The 13330-nt window shown below is 38.1% G+C and overlaps 1 protein-coding gene across 1 annotated transcript in view; it reads right to left on the reverse strand.

The window, feature by feature from the left end:
* Positions 1-13330, reverse strand: part of myo10l1 (myosin X, like 1) — a 126800-nt gene that overhangs the window by 26528 nt on the left and 86942 nt on the right. The window contains exons 12-25 of the mRNA XM_056459596.1: positions 13166-13312; positions 12983-13083; positions 12805-12871; positions 12577-12669; positions 12420-12488; positions 10605-10687; positions 10405-10513; positions 10195-10275; positions 9977-10101; positions 7657-7786; positions 7424-7530; positions 5488-5755; positions 3486-4271; positions 884-1007 (exon numbers count right to left, since the gene is read on the reverse strand). Of these exons, the coding sequence (XP_056315571.1) occupies positions 884-1007; positions 3486-4271; positions 5488-5755; positions 7424-7530; positions 7657-7786; positions 9977-10101; positions 10195-10275; positions 10405-10513; positions 10605-10687; positions 12420-12488; positions 12577-12669; positions 12805-12871; positions 12983-13083; positions 13166-13312 (2290 nt within the window). The remainder of the gene's footprint in view (positions 1-883; positions 1008-3485; positions 4272-5487; positions 5756-7423; positions 7531-7656; positions 7787-9976; positions 10102-10194; positions 10276-10404; positions 10514-10604; positions 10688-12419; positions 12489-12576; positions 12670-12804; positions 12872-12982; positions 13084-13165; positions 13313-13330) is intronic.

Raw genomic sequence — 13330 nt, forward strand, 5'->3', positions numbered from 1 at the left:
GGCAATAAATGTCATGTACAATGGCATTCAAACTCACATTATTAGCATTTAACACTGAATAAAGCACATGAAGTGTACCTGAGGTAATCATTGTCAGTTTTCTGTTGTTCAGCTGCAGGAAATAGAAGCCGTTTCTAATATATCAATTCGAGGAGTTGGTTGCGTGCCGTTGCTTTTACATAGAACATGATTTAAATCAGCCTTTAGGCTCAATTGTCAGACTCACTTGGTCCTCAATCTGACAACCTGCGCTTGTGTTTGTTTTGATCCAGGAATATCTAGTTCAAACATGGGGTGTCAGACTTTCATACTGCACCTTTAAATAGCGCATATTTAAATTTCCATCTCAATGTTCAGATGTTTATTATCAGTATATTATTGCACGGGTATTTCAAGCTGTTTACTTCCAAGCAAAAAAAAAAAAAAAAAACTATCTTGTGAGTACATTGGGGCATTAAATCATCAAGGAGCTAGCAATAATATGCTGGCTGCAGTTCACTTAATGGCCACTGGTTTCACTAATAACAAGGGATTCTGAATTCTACATATGACCATGTGAAGGAGAATCTTCATCCAAAAATGAAAATGTCCTCACCTTTTAAAATCACTCAAGTAGTTCTTTTTCAGTTCAGAATACTTTTCTGAATTTCTTTTTTCTATTGAACACAAACAAATAGATATGAAGAATGTTGGAAAAAACAGTCATTGACATCTCCAAATTTGTATGGAAATCGATGGCGTTTCTTCCCCACCATTCTTCAGAATATCTTATTTTGTGTTCAACAGAAGAAAGACACTCAAACAGGTTTGGAACCAATGGAGGATGAGTAAATGATGACAGATTTATAATTTTTGGGTGAATTATTATTGTATGACATCTTACCCTTCATGTAAAGGTAACTGTGGAAATATGGAGGTCCGTTCCCATTCAAGATGCTGACTTTTCCATTGGAAACCTCTTCATCTGTGTCCACGTACCCATCATGCTCATCATCGCTCTCAGCATACTGATACAGACAAGGACAGAGTGAATGCTCAGAAATAAAAACAATGCTTTAAATTATAGTTGTACATAAAAAGAATTTTGCTCCTGAAAAACATAATTAAGATTAACTTAGGAGTTATAATGGGAACACTTCTGAGCCAACTCTATCTATTGGAAAGGGGAAATTCAAAACTGTTGTCAAAATAACATATTTCAAATTAGCAATTGCATAGGTCTCAAAATGGAGGGCTGCAGCTCTGCACAGTTTTGCTCCAACCCTATTAAAACACAGCTGATCCAACTAATCAAGGTGTTCAAGAGTAGTCTAGAATCCAATGACTAGACCAAATAGTGAATGAACTTAGAAGGGGGTAGACTTGCATTAATACTGTAGAACCACACTTGAATAGACATATTGCATCATACATTTCTCCTCAGTGAACAGTTTTTGGTATATAAACATAGTTTCTCACTTACCTAATTTATACAATATGTGTTTCTTGTCTTGTTATGACTTTACTCCTACAGTTAGGTTTGTTTAGATAGTTCTAACACATTTTGATGCGCTTTGTATTGACATTATAGACATAACCAAGGCAATGCAGCACTGTAACAGATTAGTAGTGACTGAAATTGCATACTTCCCTACTATTTAGTGTGTGAAAAACAGTATGCAAACCAGGGCTTAATTTGTGCCGGAACAAGCTGAATCCGGATCCGATACCTCTGAAATCTGATCCTGCACCTCATTTTACTGATCCCCCTCCTCACACGCACCCCGGGTCTTGACTTTCTTATGCTACTCCACAACCCTCTTCGTCCATGACAACCCCCCCCCCCCCCCCCACACACACACATACCCCGGATTTCACCTTCGTCCACGACAACTCCAACCCCCACCACCCTCACCCCCTCGCTCTTTACTTTTGTCTGCGAAACCTCTCCCAACATGCTGGATCCGTTACCCCGATCTGTTCCGGGACCTTGCAATTTACAAATTGAGCACTGATGCAAACCCAGTAATATGTTCGAATTCATAGCTTTTGAAATTAGTTATCAAGAAGTACCTGGATGTCCTACTATTTCCTATGAGATTCTGAAGTGCGCATCCAATGGACACTGTACTATCATCCCCCCTAACCTGACTTTACAAATCAGGACATGTTCCTGGATCAACATCTGTGTGATTGAAGGATTCAGATTTTTGCCTTCCAATCCGTCTCATCATGGATCAGTGTTTATCCTTTTCCATCATCCTGTTCCTCATTATTTTTTTATTAAATATAATTATTTGGTTATTTGAATGAGTATTTAACTTTGAAATTGATTTGAACCAATGAATAAGTAACACACTGCTTTATGTACGAATGTTCAGTGTCCTTGCTCCTCTCTTTGTCTGTCTATTTTAATTTTGTCTTTAGGAGCCACCAAACTAGGTCAGAGGTCACGGAGACCTTGAGTGGAACTGAGGGCTGAGGACTGGAATCAACTGTCTCTATTGTTATTTCTAGTAGTTAATACTATCTAAAATGTCTAACGTGATTTTGCTATTTTTACGGTTAATTCTTTTTAAGTGATTCTACTTTTTATTCAAGATAGACGGGTCTCCTCCTCAACAGTGCGTGGAGACTCATGGATGAAAGAAAGTTTATGAATGGGAGTGAAGCGATGCAGTAGACCAGGGGTCACCAATATCAGTCCTAGGAGGTCAGTGTCCCTGAAGAGTTTAGCTCCAACTTGCCTTGAACTTGGAAGTTTCAAGTATACCAAGTAAGACCTTGTTTAGCTAGTTCAGGTGTGTTTAATGAGGGTTGGAGCTAAACTCTGCAGGACACCGGCCCTCCTGAACAAGTTTAATGACTCCTGGAGTAGACACAGATAGGTCATGTGGTAGTGTCATCTCTCATGTGGCATCATGGGATAGTGTAGCGTCCATTGGATGCAGACTTCAGAATCCAGCGGGAAGTAGTAGGTTCTTCTCTGGGTATTTCTCGCATGCTGTTTTTCAAATTCTATGAATTCGGACATACTTTTCGGCTTGCATACAGTACTGTTTTTAACAAACTATATAGTATGGAAGTATGCGATTTCGAACACAGTGATACTTTATAGAACAGGGGTGCCCAATCCTGTTTCTGGAGATCTACCTACCTGCAGAATTCAGCTCCAACCCTGATCAAACACAACTAAACCTACTAATTGGATCTGAAGGAGCTCTTGGTTATTAAAGACAGGTGTGTTTGATCAAGGTTGCAGCTGAATCTGCAAGAAGGAAGATCTCCAGGAACAGTGTTGGGCAACCCTGCTATAGAAAATACTTATCTAACGGTCGTGAAGTAAACTTAAGTTAAATTGCAGTACCTACTCATCTAGTATGCGACTTCACAAGCAGCTTTCAAGCCAAAAAAAGCAAACAATCTTACAAGTTTGAAAATTCACATATTGCGTTCCCCATAAACTTTGAGAATAACTGTTGTCTGACCCATATTGTGTAACGTACTGAATCTGAGCTGCGGTTGTAGGATTCCTGGCTTGCGTTGGTGCAGGTGGACTTGCGTGCGTGTTCTGCGTCCGTCGCTGCAATGCTGCTCTGCCCGTCCTCCAGATCATCTTGGTCGTAGTCCGACTCTCCATCTCCTGGTACACTGTAGATGGGTTCCTCGGTGTCTGGCAGAGACTCTGCTGCTGTCAGCCTGCTGGTGCGGTCCACATCCTCGCCCTCCTTTTCCCCATCTACCTCTTTATCTGTTTTAGCCTTCTCAGGTTTGCCCTCTTCCTTTTTGCTTTCACCAGGAAGAGGAGGAGGTGGAGGAGGAGGAGGAGGTGGAGGAGCTCCAGGTGGAACATTGGGTGCTGATGGAGCTACCGTGCCCTCAGCGAATGCCGCAGGAGGAGGTGGTAAAGTGGCTAAGATCTCCTGATCCACCGGACCTTCTGCTGGCGGAGGGAACTCTGGAAGTGGTATGCACTCTTCCTCTGCGTGAAAGCCTTCGTCTACCTCTTCCTCAGTGGTTGTTGCCGGTCTGGAGGCAGCTTGTTTAGGATCACCAGGGATGACTTCTGGGCCTCCAGTGTCGAGGAGTTCAAGAAATTCAGTGGCCACACGAGAAGCTGCTTTTTTCTGCCGCAGGACCTCAGCATCGCGGCGCAAGCGGAGTTCCTGTTTGGAGCTCTCACAAAGCGTGGACACACTGTCTTCTCTTTTCTTCTGCAGAATCTCAATCTCTCGCTCTATGCGCAGGATTTCCTCCATCTGACGGGTCTCCTCCTCAACAGTGCGTGGAGACTAAAGGATGTCAGGTTTAAGGGAAGATTTAGAAACAGTGGTTAGACAAAAACAACAGTAAAAACACCTTGACACCACCTGTCTGCAACTCAACGTCTAAAGGCTGATTTATACTTCTGCGTTAAGCGATCGACAAGACCCACGATGCCTGCCATGTGTGTAGTCTAGTCGTGAATTTATACTTCTGCATGCTGTTTGTGTTGCTTTGCAATAACACTTCCGAAACACTAGCTGGCAGTAGGTGTTTATGTTCCACTGTGTCGTGTTTCTTCATGGATGTTTTGTTTCTTCTAAACACTACCTTAATGTACAAGTAGCTAAAACTCGCTCATTCTGAGGCGGGAACCAGCGGAGGTGCAACAGCTTTAATCATAAAGTAAACACAAAACAACAGTTTCCATCTAAAGTTACTTTACGGGACTCGACACTTGTAAACACTCGCTCCAAACAGTTCGCGCAGCTCTCGGTCCCACCCACACTGGTCACAGCTACCAAGCCGATCAATCACAGAGCTTGCGCTATGTGTCGTTGCGACGTGTAGTTACATTTTTTGAGAGGCGAGTATTAGCATCAGCCATGGCGAGGGCTATGGGACTGTACGTTGGCTACGCTGGAGCATTTGTGTGCGCTTGATGCAGAAGTATAAATCAGCCTTAAAATACAGTTGTCAAAGTCAGTTCCTGGAGGGCCAGAGCTCTGCACAGTTTAGTTCCAACTCTAATTAAACACACCTGAAACAAATAGATCCCTCCAGGCTTGTTTGAAACCTACAGGTAAGTGTGTTGAATCCGAGTTGCAACTAAAGGGCTGCAGCTAAGAGTCTAAGAGCTTGAAAAAAAGTGAAAAGACATGTTGTATCTATACTATATACAATGTATCCTTCTATATGAAATAAATGATAATTTATCAAAAGCATAAAGAAATGTGTGTTGGAAATTTACATAAAAAGAAAATGCTGTATGACAACATAATTAAAGTATAATCAGAAAACAACATGAACGCTTAGCTAAACACATAGATTACACATTTAGTTTCAAAGTTTAAAGAAAGTTAAGCCTATTCTAAAATGTTGAGAGTAAAAACTGATCACTTCACCAAACAGAACGCCCAAGTGCATAGAGTAATGGTGACTTTAAGGTGATTTTTACCCTAAAATACATACAGAGTTGTCATGCATGTCCTTTGAGCATTTAAAAGAAACATTAAAGTCACTTACCTCAGCTTCATCTTCCTCTTCATTTTTCTTTTCACCGTCTCCCTCTGTTTTCTTTTCCTGCTCTTCTTTCTTTTTCCTTTCCTCCTCCTCTCTCTTCTTCTTCTCCTCTCGTAGTTTACGGCAGACTTCTCTTGCCACTTGCCCTCTCCTGTGTTTCTGTAGAACCAGAGCAGCGGAGCGTTTCCGCTGAAACCTCCGTCGATAGAGATGAGTGCGATAGTTCTTCTGGATGGTCACAATGCTCTCCAGAGCCTTCTTAAAGTCCTTTCTGTAATGAGTGTCATGTCAACGTCAACCAATAGGCAAATATTAAGCATTTACACATATAATCAAAAGGGTCTGTAATCATAAGTTATGTTTTCATAAATTCCTTGGTATACATCTGCTTGTGTAAAACTAAAGACTTTATTTTTTGAAACACTTTCCAGTGCAACTTAGGATGTGTAAATACATACAGAAATTTGATATATGCCAATATGTGCAAACTACATATATGATATTCAGGTTTGAATTTCAAAAAATCTATGCCATTTATGCAACCTATATTTTAAAATAGTGGAACCATTATTTTCACTATTGGAATAACAAATTTGCTAATTTATATATATATATATATATATATATATATATATATATATATATATATATATATATATATATATTATATGGCCATATTTAACAGAATTTAATATGAAGAAAGCTTAACACAGAGTTAAGCAAACATAATAAGTTCTCATTTTTAAAAACTGCATTGTGTTTTTAAATTTATTATTAACATTTTGCTTGGTTGCATTTGTATATTGTGTATTTTTGTATTTTTTGTACTGTATTTATTGTGTAAATAACAGTTTTCAACATAATTTTTTTTCAACTTTATTTTTATTGACTTTAATTATATTACAAAACCCAGTAAACAGTACAGAATATTAACTTATATAATATTTCAGAATGTACTTTCCCACCCCAATATTTGTTAAACATATAAAATTTATTATAAAATAAAAAAATACTATACACAAAAATAAAATAAAAATAAATAAAATACATTTAAATTGACCAATGTGCATGTGCGTATATACTAAACATATATATTTACATCAATTTTATTTATACATTTAAAAAATTATAATCAAAAACACTTTATTACAATGAATTTTAAATTACAGTAATCTTTCCAAAGACTTCAAATTTTGATCTATTCATTTATAAAGTGACCGAAAGGGGACCACACTTTTTTTTAATTATCTGCTTTACCTCTGATTACAAGTTCATCAACATTATTAATAATAAAAGAGTGTTCTTAGTAGCATTTTAGAATGATTTCTGAAGGATCAGATGACACTGAAGTAATGTACACTGAGCTATGATTCTCAAAATTCTCAAAAATTACAGCTTAAAAATCTAAATCATCAAATAAATGCTGCTTTTCTGAAGATCTTTCAAAAACATCTTTTCAGAAATTATGCTATTATTCTTTGTGAAAAGCAATAATAATACTCAGTGCTTAATTTGTAAATTACGAGGTCCCGGAACGTGAGGAGGGCGAAGTGTGGGGGCAGGGATGTTGGGGCGTGGTAGTTGCTGTCGTGGACGAAAGTAAACATGATTGGGCAGTCGCGGAAGAAAGTGAAGGGCGGAGCGGGGGTGCGTGTGAGATGGGGGATCGGTAAAATGAGGTGCTGGATCCGGCTTGATCCAACACAAATTAAGCCCTGATAATACTATAATCTGAGCATAACTTCAGTGAAATCTAAATGTGACATAGAATGACAAGATGGCCAAATGAGCATATGGACAAATCAGAAACTGCTTTAAAGAGGCAAGTGACATCCCAGTAAAATCCAAATTCAAAGAAATGCATTTAATAAAAATGTTTTGAAAAATATATTGAATGTAATCTACATAATTATGTGCAAAAAACAGGAAATGCACACACCTTGCAATATATCTTAGAAGGTATGCTCGTATGATCAGGCCGGCTTTGCTTCGAACTTCATCTCTCTGCTTCTCCAGCTTCTGTTCCAGGGGTTCCTTTAGGAAAACCTAAGGGTTCAAAGGTTATCACAGCTTAGTGCCATCAGAACAATGTAAGGGTACTTGCTTACTTTTACCTCAAAGATTATAAAGTAGCCTTTGATTTATAACAGATATAAATAAACATGCATTCACCTTGGTTTTCCCAAACTGCCACTCTTTCTTGGTCTTGTCGTGGATTGTCAGCAAATCTGTGCTCTTCTTTTTGTCATCTCCATTGGAAGCCACAGCTGCTTTTTCCTTCTCCTTTAGAATGATCTTATACCTGATGTACACAACCACAAAATCAAAGTCTCAGAAACCTCAGCCAATGAAAACCTCAAGCAGTTTTTGTAAAACACCATTTTTTAAGAAAAAATTATATATTTATGTAGTTTGATGTTTGAGAAAATATAAGAAGTCAATAACCTTATCAATTATTTAATGTTTTTTTCTTTTTTTATGTAGCTTATATACGCTTACTGGCCACTTTATTAGGTACACCTGTCCAACTGCTCAATGCATTTAGACATGGTCAAGAAAGGTGATTTAAGTGACTTTGAACGTGGCATGGTTGTTGGTGTCATACAAGCTGGTCTGAGTATTTCAGAAACTGCTGATCAACTGTGATTTTCACGCACAACCATCTTTAGGGTTTACAGAGAATGGTCCGAATAATAGAAAATATTGAGTGAACGGCAGTTCTGTGGGCGCAAATGCCTTGTTGATGCCAAAGGTCAGAGGAGAATGGCCAGACTGGTTGGAGCTGATAGAAAGGCAACAGTAATGCAAATAACCACTCGGTATAACCAAGGTATGCAGAAGAGCATCTCTGAACGCACAACACTACGAACCTTGAGGCGGATGGGCTACAGCAGCAGAATATCACACCTGGTGCCACTCCTGTCAGCTAAGAACAGGAAACTGAGGCTAAATTTCGCACAGGCTCACCAGAATTGGACAATAGAAGATTGGAAAAACATTGCCTGGTCTGATGAGTCTCGATTTCTGCTGTGACATTCAGATGGAAGGGTCAGAATTGGGCATCAACAGCATGAAAGCATGGGTCCATCCTGCCTTGTATCAATGGTTCAGGCTGGTGGTGGTGGTGTGATGGTGTGGGGAATATTTTCTTGGCACACTTTGGGCGCATTACGCCACAACGCCACAGCCTACCTGAGTATTGTTGCTGACCATGTCCATCACTTTATGACCACAGTGTACCCATCTTCTGATGGCTACTTCCAGCAGGATAATGCACATAAAGCGCGAATCATTTCAGACTGGTTTCTTGAACATGTCAATGAGTTCACTGTACTCAAATGGCCTCCACAGTCACCAGGAAAATAAAAATAATAAAAGAATTTTAATAATAAAAAATAGTGTGAGAGCGATCTATCTTCATTGTTGGACACTTCTCTTCATATAATGCTATTTAATTTCTGTGAAATTATGAATAATAATTTTATTCTGTCAGACTTTTAATTAATAGGGGTTTTACACCAAAGGACAACAAAACTTAACTTTATAGTGGTTAAAAAATGTGAAACATTGACACATGATCTTGAATGTTATTAAGTCAGTAAGCCGAAAAGAAAATGAATGAATAAATGATCTTGAATGGGGTCCTTCAACTGATTTAAGTTTTCTGTAGAATAGCCAGATTTAAAGTAAACATAAAGTGCCACATATAGTAATGACAAGGTTTACAGTTACAAAATGTACAAAGTTTCTATGTTTTTAGAAATATATGGATGAAAAAAATATTGTCATAAAATAACCACTTGCGAAATTAGACCTGAGGAATTTATCAATTATTTTTACTATTTCCTTTTTCATTTATAAGTTGTGATTTATTAAACTTTGCTTGCTTCACACCATAGGACAGTTTTGAGATTTGGCTAAAAAAAGTAATAACAGCAGTTTTTATAACAAGAGATCCATGAATAGCAAAAGAAATGTTGAACCATTTACTGCATTTTAAATGTTGACGATACTAATTATACTAATTTTTGGCATGTGAACGCAACATCCTGTCAACAGTCCATGTTTTTTCTTCCAACTGCTGCGACCGCTGGTCAACGAGAGAGGCATTTGCTTCCAGAAAGCCAATACACTCTTTGTGGTTGGTAACAGTTTTAAATTGATGCTATCCAACGTTTAAGCGAGGCACTCGAACAAGGACTTAAAATCATCCTGTGTTCCTCCAGGAGTACGCTAATGTTGGCCATAGTTATGCTAGATATTGATGAAAGTTCCTTGTCTTTTTCTGCATGTTTTCCTTTTGCTTTTGACATGGCAGAGCAATCAAATTGACAGCAACAAATTCTGAAAACTGTCGTTAACCCTACAACTGCAAATAACGATGTCTAGTTAGACGATTATAAGTAAAACTGTGGTAGCAAGCAGAGCAAGGGACTACACTGCATGCCTCGTAACCGGAAGTGCTCAACAGTCCATGTTTTGTAACACTCACCTTGTGAAGAAGTCTTTAAATGTGCGTCTGACAGGGAATCCAGCTCTGCGAATCTTTACTGTCTCCAACATGCCAGAGTACCGCAGCTGATTAAGAACCACTTCTGGGTCAAATTTGTTTGGTGTCTATAGAAAAGAAAATACCAAGAGCATAAAATGTACTGTATGACTTGTGTAGAGTAGCATGCCTTAGTTATTAAGCGATGTAACTGCTCTCACTTTGTCCATGTTTGGTTTGATGCATCGCACAAAGAAGGGGTTGGACACACTGAGAGTGGCCATTAGGGAATGAAGAGAGTCCTGAGGAGCAGAAAAATCAAATCACTTACAAAACAGAAAGGACAGTGAATGACTGATTGTTTGAAATGCAGCATTCAATTGTAGGTGTACTATTAAGATAAATATCTTGTTATGGGAGTTATATCTCACTCTGAACTGAGAGCTGACAGTGGGCTTTTTTCTGGCCGTGCCCATCTTCAAGGTCTCCTCGTTATTTCTGCTGCTCACTTGCTCAAACAAGTCATAGATGAAATCCAGCCTGCACACATTAAGAATAACGCAGAGTTATTGAATGTGTCTGATAAACTGCATACACAAGAATGTGTGTGTGTTGTGCAATTATGTCCTACCTGCTATCCTTCAGCATGTTCAGTATATCATCTCTAAAAGTGTCTCTGTTTTTCTCTAATATTCCTCTTACGTCATACAAGACCTTTGAAAAGGAGAAAAATATGTAACCGTTTGGGTCTACTTGCATTGGTGAACCAAAAAACAAATAAACCAGAAAAATATTGTGTCTAGAATTTAGCATTTTTGCTAAATACATTGCTCCAGGTACATTTCGTTACAAAATATTATCAAGCACTACTGAATTAGAAATATAAAGTAAACTTATTCAGTTTTTCAAATAATACACGCCATTAAGTTATTTTGTGGTATTTATTATTAACTGCACAAAAATAAACCTATTGGTTGATAATGTTCCTGTAAATATCATTAGTGTGAAAAAGAACAAAAGTTTTTCAGGGCATCATATTACCCTGCAGTGTTTGCTTTATCTAATAACTGCAGTCAAATGTATGTTTAAATCAGGGATGTGTGGTCAGGGCACCCACTTAGAATGTCATCACTCGATTGAATGGCATGCTCAGTGGTTATACGCTGATAGATATGGGCCAATAGGGGCCTTCTGCACCTACTGGTAGGCTCAGAAGGCTGTTATCATCCATCCACATGGTTAATCAGCTAAACTAATAGAGAAGACTCCAGATCCAGATCTGTTTTTACATTATTGTGATGGCTGGGTTTAGGATTGGGGTAGGGGTAGACATAATAAAATACAATAAATAGGAAATTTAATAAATAATATAAATAATTCTCGTAGTTAATCAGCGACAGATCTGTTTTTACATTACTGTGACTGTTGGGTTTTACGGTTGGGGTAAACGTTAATAAAACACAATTAATAGGAAATTTTATAAATAATATAAATAATTCTTGTTATACTCTGGCCGCAGATGTATGTCATCTATAGCTGATTAATCATGTGGATGAATGATAACAGCCTTCTGAGCCTACCAGTAGGCGCAGAAGGCCTCTATTGGCCCATATCTATCAGCTGAACCACTGATAACACCAAATCAATCAAGTGATAACATTCTAATCGGCTGGTCAGGGGAGGCAGGTGAGGCAGTGCCTCACCCGTCATCATCCTTACATGCCATCATGAGATGTATACTTATGACAAAATAAATATTTGTTCGTTGATCTGTGCTATAAATTCAATTTCAGTATGATTCAAATGATTTCAATCATTTTTTACATTCAAAATCGCTGTATTTTGCGTATTTCCTGTTCAATTACAGTGTAGGAAGCAGCACCGAGCTGTGCCTTCCCTTTCAAACTGGGTTGCCTTTTGCTCACACAGTGTATGCTATTTATGTAATGCTTTATTAAAATGCTTTTATACATTGTAGACATTTTTTATTATATGTCCTCACTTTGCATATGAATGGTAATGTATTTTACGAATGTCCATCACTTATTTACTGTTAGGATCTGACATACAGCCGCACTGAAAAGACGAGGTGAGGCAGGCAGTAGCTCTGCTGCAATGAAGGGGCACATGTGAGCTCGCGTTTATTCTTGTTCAGTTGCTCTTCTTCTATGTAGTAATACTGTAAATTTTACAGCAATTTTTCACAGTGTACTGTATTCTAATGGTCATTCCAACTGTATTGTAAAGGCAGTGAATGCCTTTAGACTCTCTAGAGTTTTTGCTAGTTTTTTGGCAAAGTAAGTTAAATACTTAATATTCAGTTGGCTCGCACATTGTTAAAACAATTACCATACTATCATAAACAATATATGTCAAACACTAACTGTAAATATGCAGACAGATACATAAACAGACAGAGGGATAGACAGAGAGACACTTCATGTACCTCTCCAGCATAATGTTTTATCCCAAACTGATGGTCTGCCAGTCTGGGTTTCACATAGTAGGGATTAGTCTGTGGAAAAACACAACCTTAAGTGTTCAGTTATTTACATTCGTAGATTAATTTCATGATGTCTTTCTATAATGAGAATATAACTCACAGAGTGTCTGCCGTGTAGTTTCTCCAGCAAGGTGAAGTCAGTGCCTTTGGGAAATCTACTCTCCTCATTAACCAAAGCTAACATGCCCAATTTCTGCACAAACACAACATTAACAAGGGCAGAACTGAATAACTGTATTAATAATGCTGTCTTTTGGTGGAATACAGGTACAAAAATATGACTAAATAAATCTAAAATTCTTGCCAACAGCTGCTACGCTTGGTTTACCTTCTCGATCAGATCCAGACATTCTGCATTGTCCATCCAGTCAATGGCTTCCCAATGAATTCCTTCCCTGCACAACACAATTCATATATTTCAAATGTTTAAATTACGGTTGAAATAAATATCTGTTTAGGTAACTCTTAGGAGATACAGTATACATGTTTAGATCACATGTCCTTACCTGTTGTACTCTAGTTGCTCCAAAGAGAAGATGTGTTTGTTGAAATATTCTTGAAGTTTCTCATTGGCGTAATTAATGTTGAACTGTTCAAAACGGTTGACCTTCAGAGCACATAAACACTTGGGTTAGAGCTCGATAAACACATAATGTGCGTAAATGAACAGGTGGTCTCTGTGGTCGCACCTCAAAGTTCTCAAAGCCAAAGATGTCAAGGATTCCTATAGACTTGAAGTTATCTTTGCCCTTTATTTTCTGATTAATCCGCATGATTATCCATGAGAAGCACTGAGAATAAAGCGCCATGGCAACCGAATCCCGGGAATCGATTGCCTATTAATGATAAACAAT

The sequence above is a fragment of the Danio aesculapii genome, chromosome 6 (assembly GCF_903798145.1).
Source record: "Danio aesculapii chromosome 6, fDanAes4.1, whole genome shotgun sequence".
NCBI lineage: Eukaryota > Metazoa > Chordata > Actinopteri > Cypriniformes > Danionidae > Danio > Danio aesculapii.